Genomic DNA, 24,676 nt, shown 5'->3' with positions numbered 1-24,676 from the left:
GGACCAGATGGCTTCAAAAATGAATTACATTAAACACTAAAAGAAGAGTGAACATGTACCCCTCTGAAACTCTTCCACAAAGCTGGAGAAAAAGGGAACACTCCCAAGTTAATTCTACAAGGGGACTATCAGCCTGATACCAAAACCAGACAAAGACATCATAATAAAAGAAAATTATAGGCCAATATCACTGATGAACACAGATGCAAAAGCCCTCAACAAAATACTAGCAAACAGAATCCAATAACACATCAAAAGAATCACATACCATGATCAAGTAGGATTTAGGTCACAAAGAATCGGACACGACTGAGCGACTGAACTGACTGAACTGATAGAAGGATTGTTCAGTATCTGCAAATCAGTACGATAAACCACATTGAATTGAAGAATTAAAAACATATATCATCACAAAAGTTGCAAAAAAGCTTCTGACAAAATTCAACACCCATTTATGATAAAAAAAAAAAAAAACCTCTCCAGAAAGTGGGCCTAGGCAGAATCTTACAGTTGTTTAGTTGTTAAGTTGTGTCTGACTCTTTTGCAACCCCAAAACACTATGGCCTGCCAGGATCTTCTGTCCATGGGATTTCCTAGGTAAGACTACTGGAGTGGGTGGCCATTTCCTTCAAGAGATCTTCCTGATCCAGGGATTGAAACCAAATCTCCTGCATTGCAGGAAGATTCTTTGTCACTGAGCCACATGGGAAGCCCAAAAGGAACCTAACTCAACATAATAAAAGCCATACAGACAAACCGACACAAACATCATTCTCAATCAGTTCAGTTCAGTCGCTCAGTCATGAATAACTCCTTGTGACCCCATGAATCACAGCACACCAGGCCTCCCTGTCCATCACCAACTCCCAGAATTCACTCAAACTCATGTTCATCGAGTCGGTGATGGCATCCAGCCATCTCATCCTCTGTCGTCCCCTTTTCCTCCTGCCCCCAATCCCTCCCGGCATCAGGGTCTTTTCCAGTGAGTCAACTCTTCTCATGAGGTGGCCAAAGTATTGGAGTTTCAAACTCAGCATCAGTCCTTCCAATGAAAACCCAGGACTGATCTCCTTTAGAATGGACCGGTTGGATCTCCTTGCAGTCCAAGGGACTCTAAAGAGTCTTCCCCAACACCACACTTCAAAAGCATCAATTCTTCGGTGCTCAGCTTTCTTCACAGTCCAACTCTCACATCCATACATGACTACTGGAAAAACCATAGCCTTGACTAGATAGACCTTTGTTGGCAAAGTAACATCTTTGCTTTTGAATATGCTATCTAGGTTGGTCATAACTTTTCTTCCAAGGAGTAAGCGTCTTTTAATTTCATGGCTGCAATCACCATCTGCAGTGATTTTGGAGCCCCCAAAACTAAAGTCTGTCACTGTTTACATTGTTTCCCCATCTACTTCCCATGAAGTGATGGGACCAGATGCCATGATCTTCATTTTCTGAATGTTGAGCTTTACGCCAACTTTTTCACTCTCCACTTTCACTTTCATCAAGAGGCTTTTGAGTTCTTCACTTTCTGTCCTAAGGGTGGTGTCATCTGCATATCTGAGGTTATTGATATTTCTCCCAGCAATCTTGATTCCAGCTTGCGCTTATTCCAGCCTGGCGTGTCTCATGATGTACTCTGCATAGAAGTTAAATAAGCAGGGTGACAATATACAGCCTTGACATACTCCTTTTCCTATTTGGAACCAGACTGTTCCATGTCCAGTTCTAACTGTTGCTTCCTGACCTGCATATAGGTTTCTCAAGAGGCAGGTCAGGTGGTCTGGTATTTCCATCTCCTTCAAAATTTTCCAGAGTTTATTGTGGTCCACACAGTCAAAGGCTTTGGCATAGTCAATAAAGCAGAAATACATGTTTTTCTGGAACTCTCTTGCTTTTTCCATGATCCAGCAGATATTGGCAATTTGACCTCTGGTTCCGCTGCCTTTTCTAAAACCAGCTTGAACATCTGGAAGTTCACGGTTCACGTATTGCTGAAGCCTGGCTTGGAGAATTTTGAGCATTACTTTACTGGGTGGTGTGTGAGATCAGTGCAATTGTGCGGTAGTTTGAGCATTCTTTGGCATTGCCTTTCTTTGCGACTGGAATGAAAACTGACCTTTTCCAGTCCTGTGGCCACTGCTGAGTTGTTCAAATTTGCTGGCATATTGAGTGCAGCACTTTCACAGCATCATCTTTCAGAATTTGAAATAGTTCAGCTGGAATTCCATCACCTCCACTAGCTTTGTTCGTACTTTCTAAGGCCCACTTGACTTCACATTCCAGGATGTCTGGCTCTAGGTGAATGATCACACCATCATGATTATCTTGGTCATGAAGCTCTTTTTTGTGTATTCTTGCCACCTCTTCTTAATATCTTCTGCTTCTGTTAGGTCCATACCATTTCTGTCCCTTATCAAGTCCATCTTTGCATGAAATGTTCCCTTGGTATCTCTAATTTTCTTGAAAAGGTCTCTAGTCTTTCCCATCCTGCTGTTTCCCTCTATGTCTGCATTGATCACTGAGGAAGGCTTTCTTATCTCTCCTTGCTGTTCTTTGGAACTCTGCATTCGGATGCTCATATTTTTCCTTTTCTCCTTTGCTTTTTGCTTCTCTTCTTTTCACAGCTATTTGTAAGGCCTCTTCAGACAACCATTTTGCTTTTTTGCATTTCTTTTCCATAGGGATGGTCTTGATCCCTGTCTCCTGTACAGTGTCACAAACCTCATCCCATAGTTCATCAGGCACTCTATCAGGTCTAGTCCCTTAAATCTATTTCTCACTTCCACTGTATAATCATAAGGGATTTGATTTAGGTCATACCTGAATGATCTAGTGGTTTTCCTTACTTTCTTCAATTTAAATCTAAATTTGGCAATAAGGAGTTCATTTTCTGAGCCAAAATCAGCTCCCGGTCTTGTTTTTATTGACTGTATAGAGCTTCTCCATCTTTGGCTGCAAAGAATATAATCAATCTGATTTCGGTGTTGACCATCTGGTGATGTCCATGTGTAGAGTCTTCTCTTGTGTTGTTGGAAGAGGGTGTTTGCTATGACCAGTGCATTCTCTTGGCAAAACTCTATTAGCCTTTGCCCTGCTTCATTCTGTACTCCACGGCCAAATTTGCCTGTTACTCCAGGTGTTTCTTGACTTCCTACTTTTGCATTCCAGTCCCCTATAATGAAAAGGACATCTTTTTTGGGTGTTAGTTCTAAAAGGTCTTGTAGGTCTTCATAGAACCGTTCAACTTCAGCTTCTTCAGTGTCACTGGTTGGGGCATAGATTTGGATTACCATGATATTAAATGGTTTGTCTTGGAAACAAACAGAGATTATTCTGTTGTTTTTGAGACTGCATCCAAGTACTGCATTTTGGACTCTTTTGTTGACCACGATGGCTACTCCATTTCTTCTAAGGGATTCCTGCCCACAGTAGTAGATATAATGGTCATCTGAGTTAAATCCACCCATTCGTGAAGCATGCTGGCTGCGACGGACCATGCAGAAGCACGGCCGAGAGGAGCTACCCCTCGCCCAAGTTCGGGGCTGTGACCGAGAGTGCCAGGCTGTGTCAGCACAGGAGCGGCCGAGAGGAGCTACCCCACGTCCAAGGTCAGGGGCGGCGGCCAAGACGAGCTACCGCACACCCGAGGTCAGGGGAGGCAGCTGACTGAGAGGAGCTACCCAACGCCCGAGGTCAGGGGAGGTGGCTGAGAGGAGCAACCCCATGTCCATTGAGCGGCAGCTGTGGGGGTGCAGGAGGGCCGAGAGGAGCTACTCCACATTCAAGGTCAGGAAGGGTGGCCGTGAGGAGATATCCCTCATCCAAGGTAAGGAGCAGTGGCTGCGCTTTGCTGGAGCAGCCGTGAAGAAATACCCCACGAATAAGGTAAGAGAAACCCAAGTAAGACGGTAGGTGTTGCAAAAGGGCATCAGAGGGCAGATACACTGAAACCATACTCACAGAAAACTAGCCAATCTGATCACATGGACGACAGCCTTGTCTAACTCAGTGAAACTAAGCCATGCTGTGTGGGGCCTCCCAAGACAGGTGGGTCATGGTAGAGAGGTCTGACAGAATGTGGTCCACTGGACAAGGGAATGGCAAACCACTTCAGTATTCTTGCCTTGAGAACCCCATGAACAGTATGAAAAGACAAAATGATAGGATACTGAAAGGGGAACTCCCCAGGTCGGTGGTGCCTAATATGCTACTGGAGATCAGTGGAAAAATAACTCCAGAAAGAATGAAGGGATGGAGCCAAAGCAAAAAAAAATACCCAGCTGTGGATGCAACTGGTGATAGAAGCAAGGTCCGATGCTGTAAAGAGCAACACTGCATAGGAACCTGGAATGTCAAGTCCATGAATCAAGGCAAATTGGAAGTGGTCAAACAGGAGATGGTAAGAATGAACATCAATATTCTAGGAATCAGCAAATTAAAATGGACTGGAATGGGTGAATTTAACTCAGATGACCATTGTATCATTCTCAATGGTGAATACGAAAAACATTTCCTGTAAGATCAGGAACACAACAAAGATGTCTACTCTTGCCATTATTATTCTCATAGTTTTGGAAGTCCTAGCTATGGCAATCAGAGAAGAAAAAAAAAAAGGAATCCAAATTGGAAAAGAACTGTAAAACTGTCACTGTTCACAAATGACATGGCACTATACATAGAAAATCCTAAAATGCTACCAGAAAACTACTAGAGCTCATGAATGAATTTGGTAAGCTGCAAGGTTAGAAAATTAATACATAAAAATATTTTATATTCCTATATACTAACGATGAAAGAGAAATTAAAGAAAGTATTCCACTTAGTGTGCATCAAAAGAACAAAACAGCTAGGAATGTACCTATCTAAGGAGACAAACATGGATAGAGGAGCCTGTTGGGCTACTGTCCATGGGGTCGCAGAGAGTTGGACGTGAATAAACGATTAAGCACAGCACAGCACAGCAAGCAGACAAAAGAACAGTACTAAGAAAACTATAACATACTGATAAAAGATATCAAAGATGATACACAAACAGATGGAGAGATATACTATTCTCTTGGATTGGAAGAATCAATATTGTGAAAATGGCTATACTACCTAAAGCCGTCTAGAGATTCAATACAGCCCCAATCAAATTATCAATAGCAATTTTTCACAGAATTAGAACCAAGAATTTTACAGTTTGTATGGAAACACAAAAGACCTCAAATGACCAAGCAATCTTGAGAAAGAAAACAGCTGGAGGAATGCAAGCTGCCTAACTTAAGACTATACTACAAAGCTACAGCCATCAAAACAATATGGTACAGACACAAAATCAGAAATAGAGACCAACGGAACAGGATAGGAAGCCCAGAGGTAAACCCACACACCTATGGTCAGCTAATCTATGTAAAAGGAGCAACAATAGACAATTCAGAAAAAACAGTCTCTTCAATAAGTGGTGCTGGGAAAACAAAACAGCTACATGTAAAAGAATGAAATTAGAACACTCCCTAATAACATATACAAAAATAATTAAATAGATTAAAGACTAAATGTAAGGCTTGATACCATAAAATTCTTAAAGGAAAACATAGGCAGAGAACTATTAAGAGATAATTTGCAGCCAAGAACTTTTTCAATTCACCATCTATAGTAATGAAAATAAAAACAAAAATAAATAAAAGTTATGACCAACCTAGATAGCATATTCAAAAGCAGAGACATTACTTTGCCAACAAAGGTCTGTCTAGTCAAGGCTATGGTTTTTCCTGTGGTCATGTATGGATGTGAGAGCTGGACTGTGAAGAAGGCTGAGCGCCGAAGAATTGACGCTTTTGAACTGTGGTGTTGGAGAAGACTCTTGAGAGTCCCTTGGACTGCAAGGAGATCCAACCAGTCCATTCTGAAGGAGATCAGCCCTGGGATTTCTTTGGAAGGAATGATGCTAAAGCTGAAGCTCCAGTACTTTGGCCACCTCATGCGACGAACTGACTCTTTGGAAAAGACTCTGATGCTGGGAGGGATTGGGGGTAGGAGAAGGGGATGACAGAGGATGAGATGGCTGGATGGCATCACTGACTCGATGGACGTGAGTCTGAGTGAACTCCGGGAGGTGGTGATGGACAGGGAGGCCTGGCGTGCTGCGATTCATGGGGTTGCATAGAGTCGGACATGACTGAGCGACTGAACTGAACTGAACTGAATGAAGCTTAAAACCTTTTGCACAGCAAAGGAAACCACAGACAAGAAGACAACCCTCAGAATAGGAGAAAATATTTGCAAATGAAGCAACGGACAAGGGATTAATCTCTGAAATACAGAAACAGCTCACGTAGTTTTATAACAAAGAATCCAATTTAAAAAAATGAGTGGGCGGACTTCCTGGCAGTCCAGAGGATAAGACTTCACCTTCCATTGTAGGGGGTGCAGGTTCCATCCCTGGTCAGGGAGCTAAGAACCCACAAGCCTTGTGGCAAAAAGAAACACAAAAAATATACAAAAGATGCAATAGGTTGCTTCCATATCCTGGCTATTATAAACAGTGCTGCGATGAACACTGGGATACACGTGTCTCTTTCAATTCTGGTTTCCTCGGTGTGTATGCCCAGCAGTGGAATTGCTGGGTCATAAGGCAGTTCTATTTCCAGTTTTTTAAGGAATCTCCACACTGTTCTCCATAGTGGCTGTATTAGTTTGCATTCCCACCAACAGTGTAAGAGGGTTCCCTTTTCTCCACACCCTCTCCAGCATTTATTGCTTGTAGACTTTTGGATCGCAGCCATTCTGACTGGTGTGAAATGGTACCTCATTGTGGTCTTGATTTGCATTTCTCTGATAATGAGTGATGTTGAGCAGCTTTTCATGTGTTTGTTAGCCATCCGTATGTCTTCTTTAGAGAAATGTCTGTTTAGTTCTTTGGCCCATTTTTTGATTGGGTCATTTATTTTTCTGGAATTGAGCTGCGTAAGTTGCTTGTATATTTTTGACGAATGGGTAAGAAAGCTGTGGTACATATACACAATGAAGTATTACTCAGCCATTAAAAGGAATACATTTGAATCAGTTCTAATGAGCTGGATGAAACTGGAGCCAATTATACAGAGTGAAGTAAGCCAGAAAGAAAAATACCAATACAGTATACTAACACATATATATGGAATTTAGAAAGATGGTAATGATAACGCTGTATGTGAGACAGCAAAAGAGACATAGAAGTATAGAACAGACTTTTGGACTCTGTGGGAGAGGGCAAGGGTGGGATGATTTGGGAGAATGGCATTGAAACATGTATACTATCATGTAAGAAATGAATCGCCAGTCTAGGTTCGATACAGGATACAGGATGCTTGGGGCTGGTGCACTGGGATGACCCAGAGAGATGATATGGGGAGTGTGGTGGGAGGGGGGGTTCAGGATTGGGAACTCATGTATACTCGTGGCAGATTCATGTCAATGTATGGAAAAACCAACACAGTATTGTAAAGTAAAAAAATAAAAAATAAATAAAAAATAATAAGATTTTAAAAAAGACAATTCCTACAAGTCACTCTGTTATTAAAATGTTTTTAATTGTTAAAAAAATAAAATAAATTAAAAAGATGCAATATTGTTAACAAATTAAATAAAGACTTTAAAAATGGTTCTGTCAAAAAAAATTTTTTTTAATGAGTGGAAGTTCTAAATAGACATCTGTCCAAAGACATACAAATGGCCAAGAGGCACATGAAAAGATGCTTATCATCACTAATCAATAGAGAAATGTAAATCAAAACCACAATGAGGTATCACCTCACACTAGTCAGCATGGCCATCATCAAAAAAATGTACTAACAATAAATGCTGGAGAGGAGGTAGAGGAAAGAGAACCCTCTTGCTCTGCTGGTGGGAAGGTAAATATATACAGCCACTGTGGAAAATAGTATGGAAGTTCTTTAAAAAACTAAAAACAGAGCTATCATATGATCCCATTCCTTGGCACATATCCAGAGAAAACTATAATTCAAAGAAGATACATGCACCCCAGTGTGCACTGCAGCATTATTTACGATAGCCAGGACATGGAAGAAGCAACCTAAACATCCATCACCTGAGGAATGGATAAAGATGTGGTACATATATACAATGGAATATTAATCAGCCATAAACAAGAATGAAATAATGCCATTTGCATTGACATGGATAGACCTAGAGATTATCATACTGAGTAAAGTAAGCAAACACACAAAGACAAATATCATATGATATCACTCATATGCAGAATCTAAGGGAACAAATGAACTTATCTATAAAACTGAAACTGAGTCACAGATCTAGAAAACAAATTTATGGTAATGAGGAAGTAAGGTGTGGGGAAGGGATAAACTGGTAGACTGGGACTGACATATACATACTACTATATATGAAATAGATAACTAATAAGAACCTCCTATTAGCTCAAGGAACCCTACTCAATACTTTGTAATGGCCTATATGGGAAAAGAATCTAAAAAACAGTGGAGATATTATATATATATATATAACTCATGTTGCTGTACAGCAGAAACTAACACAACATTGTAAATCAATTATACTCCAATAAAATTAAAAAACTTCACAGTCTCAAGTCTCACCCCATACTACTGAATAATAAAATCTGTGGGTGGGACCCAGGAATCTGTTTTAATAAGCCCTCCAGGTAATTCTAGTATGTGCTCAAGTTTGATAACCAGTGCCTTGGTAATATAGCCCCTTGTGTTATATATATTGGAAAACATGTTCAGAGAAGGATTTAAAAGACTTGAGAGATAAGAAACATTTTTCCACCATTTATTCCCCCAGTGTCTGGCATGTAATATGGGCACACGATAAAGATCTGTTGAAGGCAAAAATGAATGCCTCCTCCAAAGAGTTGTGCTATCACCTAATGATGGTGCTAGTCCAAACAATATAAAGCTAACTTACCAGAAATATACATATTCTTAATGAGTGCGTTTCTTTGAAAAGATATGTTCACCATGACATATACCTGTGGTAGATTCATGTTGATGTACGGCAAAACCAATACAATATTGTAAAGAAATTAACCTCCAATTAAAATAAATAAATTTATATTAAAAAAATAAAAACTATTACTTTTGAGTGTTGCGTAAAAAAGGAAGTTACCAAAGGTGATCACTAACAAAACTATTCCGTTTTTCCATACCTTGTTATTTTGCCTTAGTTTACTTAACTCTAGTTTATACTTTTCTGCTTCTTCTAGAGCTCTATTCAAGCGAACTTCCATGGCATTTTGACTAGCAACAGCCTGTTTTTGTAGTCTTGTTTTATTCTCTAATTCCTGTACAGCAAAAGAGACAGATAAAACATTTATAAATATAAGTTCTCTCTAATATTTTCAATACTTTGCATTTCTATATTCCTTGCTTTCTCCTAAATTATACACACATACATACACAGCAAGAGACTGAACACTGAATGATAGAGGTTTCAGGGAATTCCCACGCTGAACTGGTTTTAGGAAAACATATCCTTAAAGATATAGTCACAAATCAGACTTTCAGATTGCTTTTTGTTTGGAATTTTCTGCCTCTTTTTACTGATCCCAAGATATAGTATACGTTTCTTCTGTATTTACTTTATAAACAACTTTTTATAACCATAGTTCTCTTGGAAACCTCCCAAAACACCAATTTAAGACATAAATTTTCTCATTAATACTGTGCTTGTGTAAACCTGATAAAATATATCATTTAATTAATATCTGTTAAATACAGAGCATTCTACGTTAGCCAGATAAGAAAACCCCAATTCTGAGCAAAACCAACAGATTTTAAGGATATTTTTCACATCCTGGTGTGGGTTTAGACTAGCATTTCTTCAAAAAGTCTAAGAGCTGCTACTGAAGAATCTACAGGCCACACAGGAAGAAACATGAACATATAGGATAAACTCTAAATTCCATCCATCTACTCCTACAAATGTTACCTTCAGTTCTATGGGCAGTACTTGCTTGGATCTCTCCTGAAGAGTCATGATGTTTCTTGCCTCTGACCTTTTGCTCATGCTCTTCCATCTGTCCTGATTTCTCTCCACCCTCATTTTTAACTGGCTAACACCTATTCATCCTTTAACCCTCAGTTAGGGCTATACACTAGGGTTTTACCTTCTCCCAGGAGCCTTTCCTCACTACCTTCTCAGGCTGGATGAAGTACCCTTTCTCCAGAGATTCTATGGCACACTGATACATAGATCATAGTGCCTGCTTGTGTAGAACTGAAACTCTCCATTTACTTAATTCCCCTCACTATCCTGTAAGCTCCTCGAGGATAGGAACTACTTTAATTTCTATGTTCCCAGCACTTCGGGGCAAATAAAAAGCACTAATACCATGTTTATGGAACTGAATTTATTTTGTAATACTTAACTCACTCTACTTTGCATGCCCTACAATGCCTAGTACATCGCATTATACAAAGCAGATAATAAATATCATGGAATTGAAATGATGCAGTTAATAACAGAGTTGTCTGTTTTCTTCTAATTTTTTCTCCTGGCTATATCACTATGTTTTATTTGAAAACTGATCTCCTTGGCTCTGAGTAATTAAGAGGAAAACAAAACAAAACACATGCTGCTCTTTATGCAGGTTTCTAAACAAATCAAACTGTGTCTGGATACCATCTGCTCTCACCAGCCTTCTTCACAGCTTTGTGGGTGGTAGCGACACTAAGAGCAGCCTGACTTCTCTGTTCACACGGAAAAGGCAGATTCTCATTAGCTACCAAGGCCACAGTTCTTGCTGCTTCATTTCAGCCTCTTCTCATAAGAATAAAGAAATCAATCTTTGCCCTTCTCTTTCTTGCTCGAGACTCTGTAACCTTCTTCACAGAAAAATGAAAACCCTTCTTTACCACATGATGTTCCTCTATCAATAAATTAATACTATATCAATACTGCCCCATTTCTTGGGAAAAGTGAAAAAGAAAAAGGATAGAAGAATAGTAAAGTAGGAAATAAAGTTTTCCTATATGAGAAAATCCACTAAGCAAAGGGTTAATCTTATCAAAAACTTGAAAAGCTTTGTTTTCAGCTATGCTTAAGTGCTTTTTATAAAAGAAAGTACAGACAAGATATCAATGTTATTATTGAGTATTTTTAAGATGAAAACTTTCTCCTAAAACAAGCCTATTATTACCCTATAAATTAAGAAGTTTACATGTCTAGCAACAAAAATTTTACAAAATCACAAGTCCTGAATTTTACACTAACTTTAAAAGAAAAAGCTGGATAGCTTATAGAAAATCAAGTCTAACTTTAAAACTCAAATACTAAGATATCCAAGAAGAAATAATTTGTGATTGTTCCATAATTTTTAATGCATTCATAAGGCACTGGCAGAGTGCAAAAAAGAGGTATAGACTGGTAACCAAGTGAAGGGAAAGTCGCTCAGTCGGGTTCCACTCTTTGGGATCCCCATGGACTATAAAGTCCATGGAATTCTCTAGGCCAGAATACTGGAGTGGGTAGCCTTTTCCTTCTCCAGGGTATCTTCCCAACCCAGGGATCAAACCCAGTCTCCAAATTGCAGGTGAATTCTTTACCAACTGAGCTATCAGGGAAGTCCTTGGTAACCAAAGTACAAGTCAAATATAGCAAATGCTTCAAGAGTCACACAGCCACGGTAATTCAGATGAGGAATAATCAGATAAGGACAAATAAATGATCTGACAAGGATCTAGAAACAAGTGGCTGAGGTTCAAAACACAATAAATTTGGAATTAAAAAACCTGACAGCTGTGATCAATTCAGTTTCTACATCTGCAATTGGGAGTAATATATATGTCTAATAGGTTTTATTTATTCAACACATTTATCGAGCACTTACTAAATTGCCAGGTATTATACTACATGATGGGACATCCCTGATAGCTCAGACAGTAAAGAATCTGCCTGAAATGCAGGAGACCTGGGTTTGATCCCTGCGTCAGGAAGATCCCCTGGAGAAGGAATGGCTGCCCACTCCAGTATTCTTGCCTGGAGAATTCCACAGACTGGGGAGGATAGCAGGCTATAGCCCAAGGTGCTGCAAAGAGTTGGACATGACTGAGCGACTAACACAACAGCAACACTACTACATGATGGACACATGATAATTAACCAAAATTCTACTCTCATAAAGGCTGCACTCTAGAGGAAGATACAGATGATAAACACATACCTACATACTCATATGTAACATCTTATAGTAATAAGGCCTATGAAGAAAAAGGGTAAGAGGACAGAGTAGGGAATTTCCTGGCAGTCTGGTGGTTAGGACTCTGTGTTTCCACTACCATGGGCCTATGTTTAATCCTTGATCAGGGAACTAAGATCCCACAAACAGTTTGGCATGGCCAAGAAAAAAGAAAAAAAAAAAAGAGGACAGAGCAATGGGTAAGGGACATAATTATTTAAGATATAGCGGATAGGGGAAGGCTTCCAAATGAGGGAATGATTCATGTCTAGATCTGGAGGAACAATTAAGACGAAGACCCTGAGGTAGAAATCCATGTGACATATTCAAAGATCACATTCAAAGGTCAGTGTGGCTTCAGATGAGTGACACATGCAATTTCAGGCCTTGAGATCGCAGAAACAGCCAGGGAGATATTAGATATACCTTGTAAACCCTACCTCAAAGTTTGGATTTTATTCTGAATGACATGAAAAGTCTCTAGAGTGTTTTAGTCGGGGCGGGGGGTGGTGGTGGGTGTGTGTGTGTGTGGGTGTGTGTGTGTGTGTGTGTGGGTGTGTGTGTGTGTGTGTGTGTGTGTGTGTGTGTGTGTGTGTGTGTATGTGTTGATCTAAGTTTTTCTAAGGATTGCAGTTAACCCTTGAACAACATGGGTTTCAACTATGTGGATCCATTCACATGCAGAAACTTTTCAATAGTAAATACTACTACATGGTCTACTGCTGGTTGAATCTGCAGATGTGGAACTATGGATACACAAGTTCAGAGGAACTGAGAACACATAGGGCCTGGGGCTCAAAGAAAGATCACAGCAAGAAGTGGAAATGTGGAAGTGATGAACATATGGATGGTATACCAAGCCTTGGAAATGAATGACGTATCCCAGAACTGGATGAAGACAGAGAAGAGAGTCAAGGACTGAGCCTTGGATACTCCAACATGGAGATCCTATGGCATGTTTGTATGCTAATGCAAATAACTGTATAGAGTAAATTTGATTTTTGCAAGAGAAAGAAAGATAGGATAATCATAGGAGCAAAGTCCTTGAGTAACAGAGACCGTATGGGATCCAGTGTACAGTGAGGTGATAAGCTTTAAACAAAAGAGGGAGTAATTAATCATAATGAGGGGGAAAGCAGAGTAGATGAGGGTACAGAGACCAAGAGACTGACAGTAAAATTTGCTGTTTTCTTAGTAAAATAGGGGGGAAAAGTCATGAACTGAGAATGGCAACACTGAAAGAGGCACTGGATACATGAAGGGAAAAGATACTCGTTTAATAATCAGCTCTGACAATGGGAGAGGAAACTGACTTCTCAGAAAGTAGGAGAGGAAAACAGCACTACACTTGATATTTATAAATAAAATTAAAGTAGCACCAATCTGTTTGGCTGTACACTTAGGCAGGGAGTATGGGGGGGGATTAGGTTGGGTTTTGCCACACAGCAGTAGCAGGGAAATTAAGAATATATTCCATAGATAACTAAGTCATGTACCATGGAACCTAAGCTGGGGAAGAAGGATATAAAAAACATGGGGGAAGGCATAGAGCTATGTAATAAAATATATAAAAATGAGACTACACAATTATTATATATATATGATAGACAGACAAATATTAAACCAAGCCAAGGTACCATTCATATCATGATTTTCAGGACACATATAGGCAAAAATGCAAAAAAGCTTTCTTTGCAAGATAAGGAAATGACTTAAAGGAGATGAGAAAATGCTTTTGAGGAGTTTTTATTATGAAAGCAGAAAAGAAGAAAGCAGCTTTAGGAAACGACACAGAGATCAATTTTACCTGAAGCAAGGTAACTAAAGGGCAGACTTTTTTTTTTTAAACGTGAGTTACTAATGTTAATAGGAGTGTTAATATGACATATTCACAATCAGAGAAACTTGTGGAGTGTACCAGCAACTTTATTTTAACCAAAAAACAAAATAAAACAGATTAAGTCTTCCAGCCATGAAGAAACAATAAATAGCTAATATAAAAAGGCATTGTAAACAGCTAGAAATAATGATTAAGATATGTTAAATAACTATTTTCAGATACTGGAAAACAGTAGGGTTGTGATTCCTGAGAAAAGGGAAACAAATGAGTTTTACAATCACCCCAGAATTCTTCTGGGAGACAATTTTCACACAGTACCTACAGGAAAGAAAATGCAAAAAGAGTCCAGAGGTCCATTGAGTTGAGGAAACAGATCAGAGTTGAGGAGACTGAAGCAGCTGGGAATTTATATGAAGGTTCAAGTAAGGAGGAACTACATTAGGACAGCACTTCACACATCTACATAGGAGGTCCCCTGAGTCTACTGTGGACTAGGCCACACCTTAATACATGGAAACCCAACAAGGCCAGACAAAAAACAAGTGGGGAGCTGTAAATACAGCAAATCCCATAGATCATACAGGGCAAGAAGACATCTGAGCTCTTACTAGCCAGAATGGACAGTTCCCAGTGATCATCTTGGCTATTTGGTGGAGATCATGAAAGGTCTCTTTAGGGGAAGCATTAAGGGTAGAGTTGAACTATCTCTGAAGGCTGCTCTAGACACACTCTTGTAAAACTTAAGAACAGGCCTCAAAAGGATTAAACTGGCAACCTGTAAAAATCCAACACTGACTTCAAAAAGCACACTAAATAGAATCATTCAACAGTAGCATTCAGTAAAAAAGCACTAACCAAGCCAAGAGGCAGGAAAATATGACCAATAGCCAGAAGAAAAAAATCAGTCCATAGAAACAAATTCATAAGTGAGAAATATAATGGGTCCAGCTAACAAGGCTGCCAAAGAGCTATTTTAATTATACGTAAGTGATTAAAGCAAAACATTAATTTAATGAGAAGATAAATTGAAGATGCAAAGGAAAATCAAATGGAACTTCTATAGATGAATATAAAAAATGAGTATCTCTGCTTAGGTATAGGGGCATACTAGACATTACAGGTAGCTCAGACAGTAAAGAATCTGCCTGCAATGCAAGAGACCTGGGTTCAATCCCTGGGTCAGGAAGATCTCCTGGAGTAGGAGATGGTAACCCACTCCACTATTCTCACCTGGAGAATTCCATGGACAGATGAGCCTGGCGGGCTACAGTCTGTGGTGTCACAAAGAGTCAGACACAACTGAGCAACTAACACTAACAGACACTACAAAGAAAAGATCAGTAACCTACCGAAGATACAGCAATAGACTACCCAAATAAAGAACATAAGGAAAATAAGGCTAAAAACAGCTCATCAGTAACACACATATCATTGATATAATTAATGTGGAAATATCAAATAATTTAACAGAAGTATAATTATAGTCTCAAGTGGGGGAGCGAGGCAGGAACTCACAGATTCAAAAAGCTTAACAAGGGCTTCCCTGGTAGCTCAGTGGTTAAGAATACCTACCAATGCAGGAGACATGGGTTCAATCCCTGGTCCAGGAAGATCCCACATGCCAGAGGGCAGCTAAGCCCATGAGCCACCAACTACTGAGCCTGTGCTCTAGAGCCCAAAAGCTGCAATTATTGAGGCCACATGCCACAACTACTGAAGCCTGCATGCCTAGGGCCTGGTGCTCTGCAACAAGAAAAACCACTGCAATGAAAAGTCCATGCACTGCAACAAAAAGTAGCCCCCACTTACTGCAACTAGAGAAGTGCCCACACAGCAATGAAGACCCAGAACAACCAAAAATAAATAAAACTTATTTAAAAACAAGTTAGGGGAAAAAAGCTCAACAAACTTCAGGGAGAATACAAACTCCATACTGAGAAAACTGAGAAAGCACAGCATTATAACATGGCTGAAAACCACCAACAAAGAGAGTGTCTTAAAAACAGAGAAAAAAGACACACTGCCTACAAAAATAGAACGAAAAGAATTACTGTGGACTTTTAGTCAGAAACTATGCAACATATAAATCAGAGTATATCTTTAAACAAAGAAAACAAAAAACAAAACAGTCAATTGATAATTCTATACCTTGTGAAAAATACCCTTCAAAAATTAAAGCGCTCAAAAACACACAAGTGCATACAAAAACTGATAAAATCTAAATAAGGTCTACGGATTGTACCAATGTCAGTTTCCTCATTTTAATGCTGTGCAATTATGTTAGGTATTAGCCTTGAGGGAAACTGAGTGAATGGCACACAGGACTTCTCTGTACTGTTTCTGCAACTTCATGTGAATCTATAATCACTTCAAAATAAAAAGGTTTTTTTTTTTTAAGGTAAGGAAAAACATTTTTTTACAGAGAAACAAAAAGAGAAGTAGTGACTAGTTAACTGGTACCACAAAAATTGAAAAGGTAGTTATTTCAAAACAAAGACAAAAGGTACTTATTTCAAGCAGAAGTATGGAAAAACATCTAGACTGAAGAATACAAGAAATGGCAAATATCTTCATCTCTTTAAAATATAAATGCTGTTAAAAGAGAAAATATTGTGTGATGTATGGCATTTAAAGATAAATGTATGACCACAAAAGAAGCAGATGGAGTATACTGAGAGTGTTATGTTATATGTGAAATACTATGACACGATTTGAAGGTAGACTGTAATATGTTAAATATGTATATTGTAAACCTTAAATCTAAACCTAGCAATAGCTAATGTTGGAGAAAAATGGAATACTAAAAAATATTCATTTCAAAGGAGGAAAAAGTAACAAAGAACAGTTGGGAAAAATAGGAAACAAATAGGAAGATAGCAAATTTAAATCCAAACACCAAAAAACTGTATCAATGTAAATGAACTAAACATTCCAATAAGAGACAAAGGCTGTCAGAGTGGATAAAGAAGCAAAAGTCAATTATGTGGTTTCTGTAACAAACTCATTTTCAGTAGAGACTTTTACTTTTAAAAGTAAAACGATGACAAAAGACAGTCAAGATGGAGGAATAGGAGAATGTGGAGTTTCTCTCTCTCCAAATGCATTAAGAATCATCTGTAAATGGAACAATTCTCACAAAGCACTAGCTGAACACTAGCAGAGGACCTCAGACACCTAAAAGGACACGAAAGATCCCCACATAACCAGGCAGGACAAAAGAAAGATGGGAAAAGGAAGAGCAGAGGAAGAGGGACAGGACCAGCGCCTCTGGGTGGGGAGCTAAAGCAGAAGAGAGGTTCCTGCACCTGATGAAGCCCCCTTATTGTTGGGGAAATCAGATGGGAAAGAAGGGGAGCTTCGGGTGCTATTCAAAGGAAAGCAGAGCAACAGTCTGGGGCAGGCAGGACAGAGTGAGACCTACAGGGCAGACAGGGGTTTGGTGCTGGAACTTGGCATTTAGAGACGAAACCTGGGGAGAGGACTCTAGTTAGTTGCAGGGAGATGGTCTGAGGGGACAGGATTGAGGAAATCCACAACCTGGAATGCTTGTGGAGGAAACACTGAAGAGAGGCGTCATTGTTGAGTGATGCGAGAGGGGTGGGGCCATTTGTAGCCTCTCCCCTGAGGCACCGGCCGTTCCTCCCAAGGCACTAGAAGGGCTCTGGCTGGGGCCAGCTCTCTCATGCCAAGGTTGCCAGCTTCCCTCTGACCCCCTCGTCCCCACTGGGGCTCCAGCAACTCCAGCTGCTGATGCCTCCACACCCCTTCCTCACCAAAGTGGATTCCTGAGTTCTGGGGCAGCCTCAGGAGCAGACTCCTGTGGGGGCCCATATGCAGAGGTGGGGCTCAAACTACAGCTGGGCCCCAGGAGCTGTGCAACTAAGGAACAAAAAGTGAAACCTCTCCTCCCAGCTGGGCAACCTAGAACTGACACCACCACAACAGCCTTTGTAAACTAAGTACTTACAGAACATCTGAATGGATAATGAGTACTCCTGCAGCCAAGACAGGTCTTACCTTTAGCAGCTTTACACTTTGTGAGCATATATACGTGGGGGCTGGGCTAGGCCAGAGGATGAACTGCCCCCATTGTGCCTACAGTGGATCCATATCCATGATAACTGCATCCTGGGACCTGACTTCAATGGATCTATGCTGGTGGCCTGGTGAAAATAACATCTGACAGACACCAGGGCCAACTACCAGCATATGCACGGTTAAGGTGGGGCCCAGAGCAGTGCCAACAGCAGTGTAATCTGAGAGCTCATACAACAGGAATGACATAACAGCCCACACCCACTGGTGAACAGCTCCAGAGGAGGAATACTCAGTGGCTTTCTTCCCAGTGGGAATGCTCCAATTCCAATTTCTCACATATGCAGATCAAAAACACACCTAAGAAACACACCTGGGGACCTCTAATCCAACAACTATGGAATAGAACCCACCTCTGACAGGGCAGCAACAACAGAGCACAAGGGAGACCCTGCTCAACATCCAGTGCAGATGCTGATTACCGCAACTTAAGTCACACCTCCTATAAAGGGGATAACTGCCAGCATACACAAAAGAAAGAAGTGGCAGACACCTATACTAACAACAACACACCAAAAAATATTAAACCTACAAAGGCTACACAGGAATGTTTCTACATAAAATAGCCCTCAAATACAATCTGAGGGTCTGGCACTGGGTGGAAGAACCCTTGGGCCATAGTCTTAAAGGCCAGCAGGACTTCAGGAGTGTAGGAGATCCACAGGGCTGGGGAAAACAGAGATTCTACTCTGGAGGGTGCACACAAGGTCTCACATGCACTGGGATCCTGCAAAGAGCAGTACCTCAACAGGAACCCAGGCTTCACATACCAAGGGGTCTGAGGTCAACTATGACTCACCATGAAGGCAACGACACTGGTGGTGGAAGTCCCAGGGAAACAGATCTGAATGAGCTCTCTTGGGGGTCCACATTTTGGCACCAAGATCTGGCTACACCCAACAACCTGCAGGCACGTGCTGAAAGCCTCAGGCCAAACAACAATCAAGATGGAACACAGCCCATTATAGAAAATAGGATGCTGAAAGTCATACTGAACTCACAGCCACCTAAAAACACACCCCATGACATGGCCTTGCTTACCACAAGGGACAAGAGCCACTTCTACCCACCAGTGGGTAAGTACCAATCCCTCCCACCAAGAAGTCTGCAAAAGCCCCTAGACCAACCGCATCCACCAGGGAGCAGACACCAGAACAAGAGGAACTAAGATGCTACAGCCTCTGGAAGAAGACCTCAAACACAGAAAGTTAGACAAAATGAGACATCAGAGTAATACGCTAAAGAGGAAGGAACAAGCTAAAAATTCACAACAACAACTAAATGAAGAGGAGACAGGAAATCTACCTGAAAAAGAATTCAGAGAAATGATAGTATCAATGATATCCACAATTCTAGGAAAAAAATGGAGGCAACCTGAATACAACACCAAAGGTAGTCATCAAATCACAGGAGAACAAAAGAGGAAGGGAATAAAAAGATCTACAAAAACAAACCCAAAACAATTAAGAAAGTGGAAATAGGAACATACACATCCATAATTACTTTAAATGTAAATGGTTTAAATGTTCCAAACAAAAGACATAGACTGGCTGAATGGATAAAAAACAAGACCTGTATATATGCTGTCTATGAAAGATCCACTTCAGACCTAGGGATACATTGAAAGTGATGTGATGGAAAAAGATATCCCATGGAAATGGAAATCAAAAGAAGACAGGAACAGCAATACTAATATTAGATAGGATAGACTTTAAAGACTATTACAAGAGACAAGGAAGGACATTACATAATGTTTAAGAGATCAATCCAAGAAGATATAAAAATTGTATATATGCTTCCCTGGTGGCTCAGACAATAAAGAATCCACCTGCAATGCAGGAGACCCGAGTTCAATCCCTGGGTTGGGAAGATCCCCTGGAGAAGGGAATTGCTACCTACTCCAGTATTCTTGCCTGGAGAATCCCATGGAGAGAGGAGCCTGGCAGGCTACAGTCCATGGGGTCGCAAAGAGTTGGACACGACTGGGTGACTAAGCACACACAGGAGCACCTCAATACATAAGGCAAATGCTAACAGCCATCAAGGGGAAAATCAACAGTAACACATTAGTAGTGGGGAACCTGAACACCTCACTTACACCAATGGACATCATCCAAACAGAAAATTAATACAGAAACACAAGTCTTGAATGTCACATTACACCAGACAGACTTAACTATTAACTATAGGACATTCTATCTGAAAGTAGCAGAATGCACCTTCTTCTCAACTGTACATGGAACAATCTCCAGGATAGGTCACATCTTGGGTGACAAATCAAGCATCAGTAAAGTTAAGAAAAATGGAATCATATCAAGCATCTTTTCCAACCACAACTCTGTAAGATTAGAAATCAACTACAGAAAAAAAAAAAATATATATATATATATATAAAACACAAACACAAAGAGGCTAAACAACCAGTGGATCACTAAAGAAATCAAAGAGGAAATCAAAAAATGCCTAGAGACCAATGAGAACACATCAACCCAAAACCTATAGGAGGGAGCAAAGCAGTTTTAAGAGGGAAGTTTATAGTAATACAATCTTACCTCAGGAAATAAGATAAATCTCAAATAAACAACCTAAATTTAAAGCAACTACAGAAAGAACAACAAACAAAACCCAAAGTTAGTAGAAGGCTAGAAACCAGAAACATCAGAGCAGAAATAAATGAAATAGAGATGAACAGAACAAAAACAAAGATCAATAAAACTAAAGGTTGGTTCTTTGAGAAGATGAACAAAATTGATAAAGCTTTAGCTACATTCATCAAGAAAAAAGTGAGACGACTCAATAAAACCAGAAATGAAAAAGAAGTTACAACAGACATTACAGAAATACAAACGATCATAAGAGGTTATTACAAGCAACACAAATAAAATGGACAACCTAGAACAAATGGACAAATTCTTAGAAAGTTGCAATCTTCCAAAACTGTTCCAGGAAGAAATAAAAAATATGAACATATCAATTACAAGTACTGAAATTGAGACTGTGATTAAAACCTTCCAACAAACAAAGGCCAGGACCAGATGGCTTCACAAGAGAATTATATGATGCATTTAAAGAAGAGTTAACATGTACTCTTCTGAAACTTTTCCCAAAAGCAGCAGATGAAGGAATACTCCCAAGCTCATTCTATGAGGCTATTGTCATCCTGATATCAAAACCAGACAAATATCACCAAAAAAAAAAAAAATATATATATATATATATATATATATATGCCAACAACAAACAAATGAAAAGATGCTCAACATTACTGATTATTCGAGAAGTGTAAATCAAAACTACAATGAGGTATCACTTCATACTAGTCTGAATGGCTACCATCAAAAAATCTACAAACAAATGTTGGAGAGGGTGTAGAGAAAAGGGAATGCTCTTGGACTGATGGGGGAAATGTTAATTGATACAACCACTATGGAGATTCCTTATAAAACTAAAACTATCATATGACCCAGCAATACCACTACTGGGCATACACCATGAGAAAACCATAATATAAAAAGATGTTAATAGATGTACCCCAATATTCACAGCAGCACCATTTATAGTAGCCAGGACATGGCTACTATAACAGCCTAAACCTAAACGGCCACTGAGAGATGAATGGATAAAGAAATGTGGTACGTATATACAATGGAATATTACTCAGCCATAAAAAGGAATGAATTTGGGTCATTTGTAGTGATGTGGTGAACCTAGACTGTCCTACAGAGTGAAGTCAGTCAGTCAGAGAGAAACAAATATTGTATATTGATGCATACATATGGAATCTAGAAAAATAGTACCGATGACCCTATTTGCAGAGCAGGAACAGAGATGCAAACTTAGGAGAACAGAATTGTGGACACAGTGAGGGGAAGGAGAGGGTGATGAATTGCGCAAGTATCACTGACAAATTCACACTATCAGGTGTAAAATAGACAGCTAGTGGGAAGCTGCTGTATAGCACAGGGAGCTCAGTCCATGCTTTTGGATGACCTAGAGGGTAGGATGGGAGTGGGAATTGGAGGGAGGCTCAAGAGGAAGGGGATATATGTATACATATAGCTGATTCACATCACTGCACAGTGGAAATGAACACAACATTGTAAAGCAATTACACTCCAATTAAAAAAAAAGAAAAAATAATTACACACTAATATCACTAAAGAGCACTAAAGAACTGAATTCAACAACACATTAAAAGATCATTCACCATGGTCAAGTGGGATTTATCCTAGGGATGCAAGTATTCTTCAACATAAGTATATTAATCAATGTGAAAAGCCACATTAAAAACTGAAGAATAAAAACCACATGATCATTTCAATAGATGCAGAAAAAGCTCTTGAGAAAATTCAACACCCATTTATGATAAAAACTCTCCAGAAAGTGAAGGGTTTCCCAGGTAATGCCTGTGGTAAAGAACCCCTGCCGCCCTGCCACCTGCTGCTAATTCAGGAAGACATAAGAGATGTGGGCTCAATCCCAGGGTGGGAAAATCCCCTGGAGAAGGAAATGGCAACCCACTCCAGTATTCTTGCCTGGAGAATCCCATGGACAGAGGAGCCTGGTGGGCTACAATACATAGCGTCTGAAAGATTTCAGTTCACTTCAGTTCAGCTGCTCAGTCATGTCTGACTCTTTGCAACCCCATGAATTGCAGCACGCCAGGCCTCCCTGTCCATCACCAACTCCCAGAGTTCACTCAGACTCACGCCTATCGAGTCAGTGATGCCATCCAGCCATTTCATCCAGTACATCCTGGACGTACTCCTTTTCCTATTTGGAACTAGTCTGTTGTTCCAAGTCCAGTTCTAACTGTTGCTTCCTGGCCTGCATACAGATTTCTCAAGAGGCAGGTTAGGTGGTCTGGTATTCCCATCTCTTTCAGAATTTTCCACAGTTTACATGACAAAAGCAACTTGGCATGCACTCTAGAAAGTGGGCACAGAGGGAATCTACCTCAACATAGTAACAGCAATATACAACAAACCAATAGCAAAAATCATATTCAATGGTGAAAACCTGAAAGCATTTCCTCTAAGATCAAGAATAAGACAAGGATGTCTACTCTCACCACTATTATTCAACATAGTTTTGGAAGTCCAACCACAGCAATCACAGAAGAAATAAAAGGAATCCAAATTGGAAAAGAAGTAAAACTATCATTGTTCGAAGATGCCATGATACTGTACATAGAAAATCTTGAAGATGCTACCAGGAAACTACTAGAGCTCATCAACAAATTTGATAAAGTTGCAGGATACAAAATTAATAAACAGAAATCTCTTGCACTCTTATACACTAACAACAAAAGGTCAGAAACCAAAATTAAGCAAATAATCCCATTTACTGTCACATCAAAAAGAATAAGATACCTAAGATTATATCCATGTAATGAGGCAAAATTTATACTCAAGTATAAAATATTGATGAAAGAAATCAAAGCTGACACACAAACAAATGGAGAGATGTACCATATTCTTGGATTGGAAGAATCAAAATTATCAAAATGAGTATATAACCCAAAGTAATCTACAGTTCAGTTCAGATCAGTTCAGTCGCTCAATCGTGTCCGACTCTTTGCGACCCCATGAACTGCAGCACGCCAGGCCTCCCTGTCCATCACCATCTCCCAGAGTTCACTCAGACTCACGTCCATTGAGTCCATGATGCCATCCAGCCATCTCATCCTCTGTCGTGCCCTTCTCCTCCTGCACCTAATCCCTCCCAGCATCAGAGTCTTTTCCAATGAGTCAACTCTTCGCATGAGGTGGCCAAAGTACTGGAGTTTCAGCTTTAGCATCATTCCTTCCAAAGAAATCCCAGGGCTGATCTCCTTCAGAATGGACTGGTTGGATCTCCTTGCAGTCCAAGGGACTCTCAAGAGTCTTCTCCAATACCACAGTTCAAAAGCATCAATTCTTCGGCGCTCAGCCTTCTTCACAGTCCAACTCTCACATCCATACATGACCACAGGAAAAACCAGAGCCTTGACTAGATAGACCTTAGTCGGCAAAGTAATGCCTCTGCTTTTGAATATACTGTCTAGGTTGGTCATAAGTTTTCTTCTAAGGAGTAAGCGTCTTTTAATTTCATGGCTGCAATCACCATTTGCAGTGATTCTGGAGCCCCCAAAAATAAAGTCTGACACTGTTTCCCCATCTGTTTCCCATGAAGTGATGGGACCGGATGCCATGATCTTCGTTTTCTGAATGTTGAGCTTTAAGCCAACTTTTTCACTCTCCTCTTTCACTTTCATCAAGAGGCTTTTTAGCTCCTCTTCACTTTCTGCCATAAGGGTGGTGTCATCTGCATATCTGAGGTTATTGATATTTCTCCCGGCAATCTTGATTCCAGCTTGTGTTTCTTCCAGTGCAGCATATCTCATGATGTACTCTGCATGTAAGTTAAATAAGCAGGGTGACAATATACAGCCTTGACCTACCCCTTTTCCTACTTGGAACCAGTCTGTTGTTCCATATCCAGTTCTACAGGTTCAATGTAATCCCTAATAAACTACTAATAGCATTTTTCACAGAATTAGAACA

General features: G+C 40.0%; 1 protein-coding gene across 2 annotated transcripts in view; it reads right to left on the bottom strand.

Annotated features, from left to right (window-relative positions):
* Positions 1 to 24,676, bottom strand: part of TEX9 (testis expressed 9) — an 89,525-nt gene that overhangs the window by 26,360 nt on the left and 38,489 nt on the right. The window contains exon 8 of one of the 2 annotated variants that reach the window (XM_068965279.1): positions 9,167 to 9,301. The exons of the other annotated variant lie outside the window; for it this stretch is intronic. Coding sequence (XP_068821380.1) covers positions 9,167 to 9,301 — 135 coding nt within the window. The remainder of the gene's footprint in view (positions 1 to 9,166; positions 9,302 to 24,676) is intronic. 2 annotated transcript variants of the gene reach the window in all.

This window comes from Capricornis sumatraensis, chromosome 2 (genome assembly GCF_032405125.1).
Source record: "Capricornis sumatraensis isolate serow.1 chromosome 2, serow.2, whole genome shotgun sequence".
In the NCBI taxonomy this organism is placed as follows: domain Eukaryota; kingdom Metazoa; phylum Chordata; class Mammalia; order Artiodactyla; family Bovidae; genus Capricornis; species Capricornis sumatraensis.
Note: the sequence above shows the minus strand (reverse complement) of the source record. Positions and strands in the feature narration are given on the sequence as shown.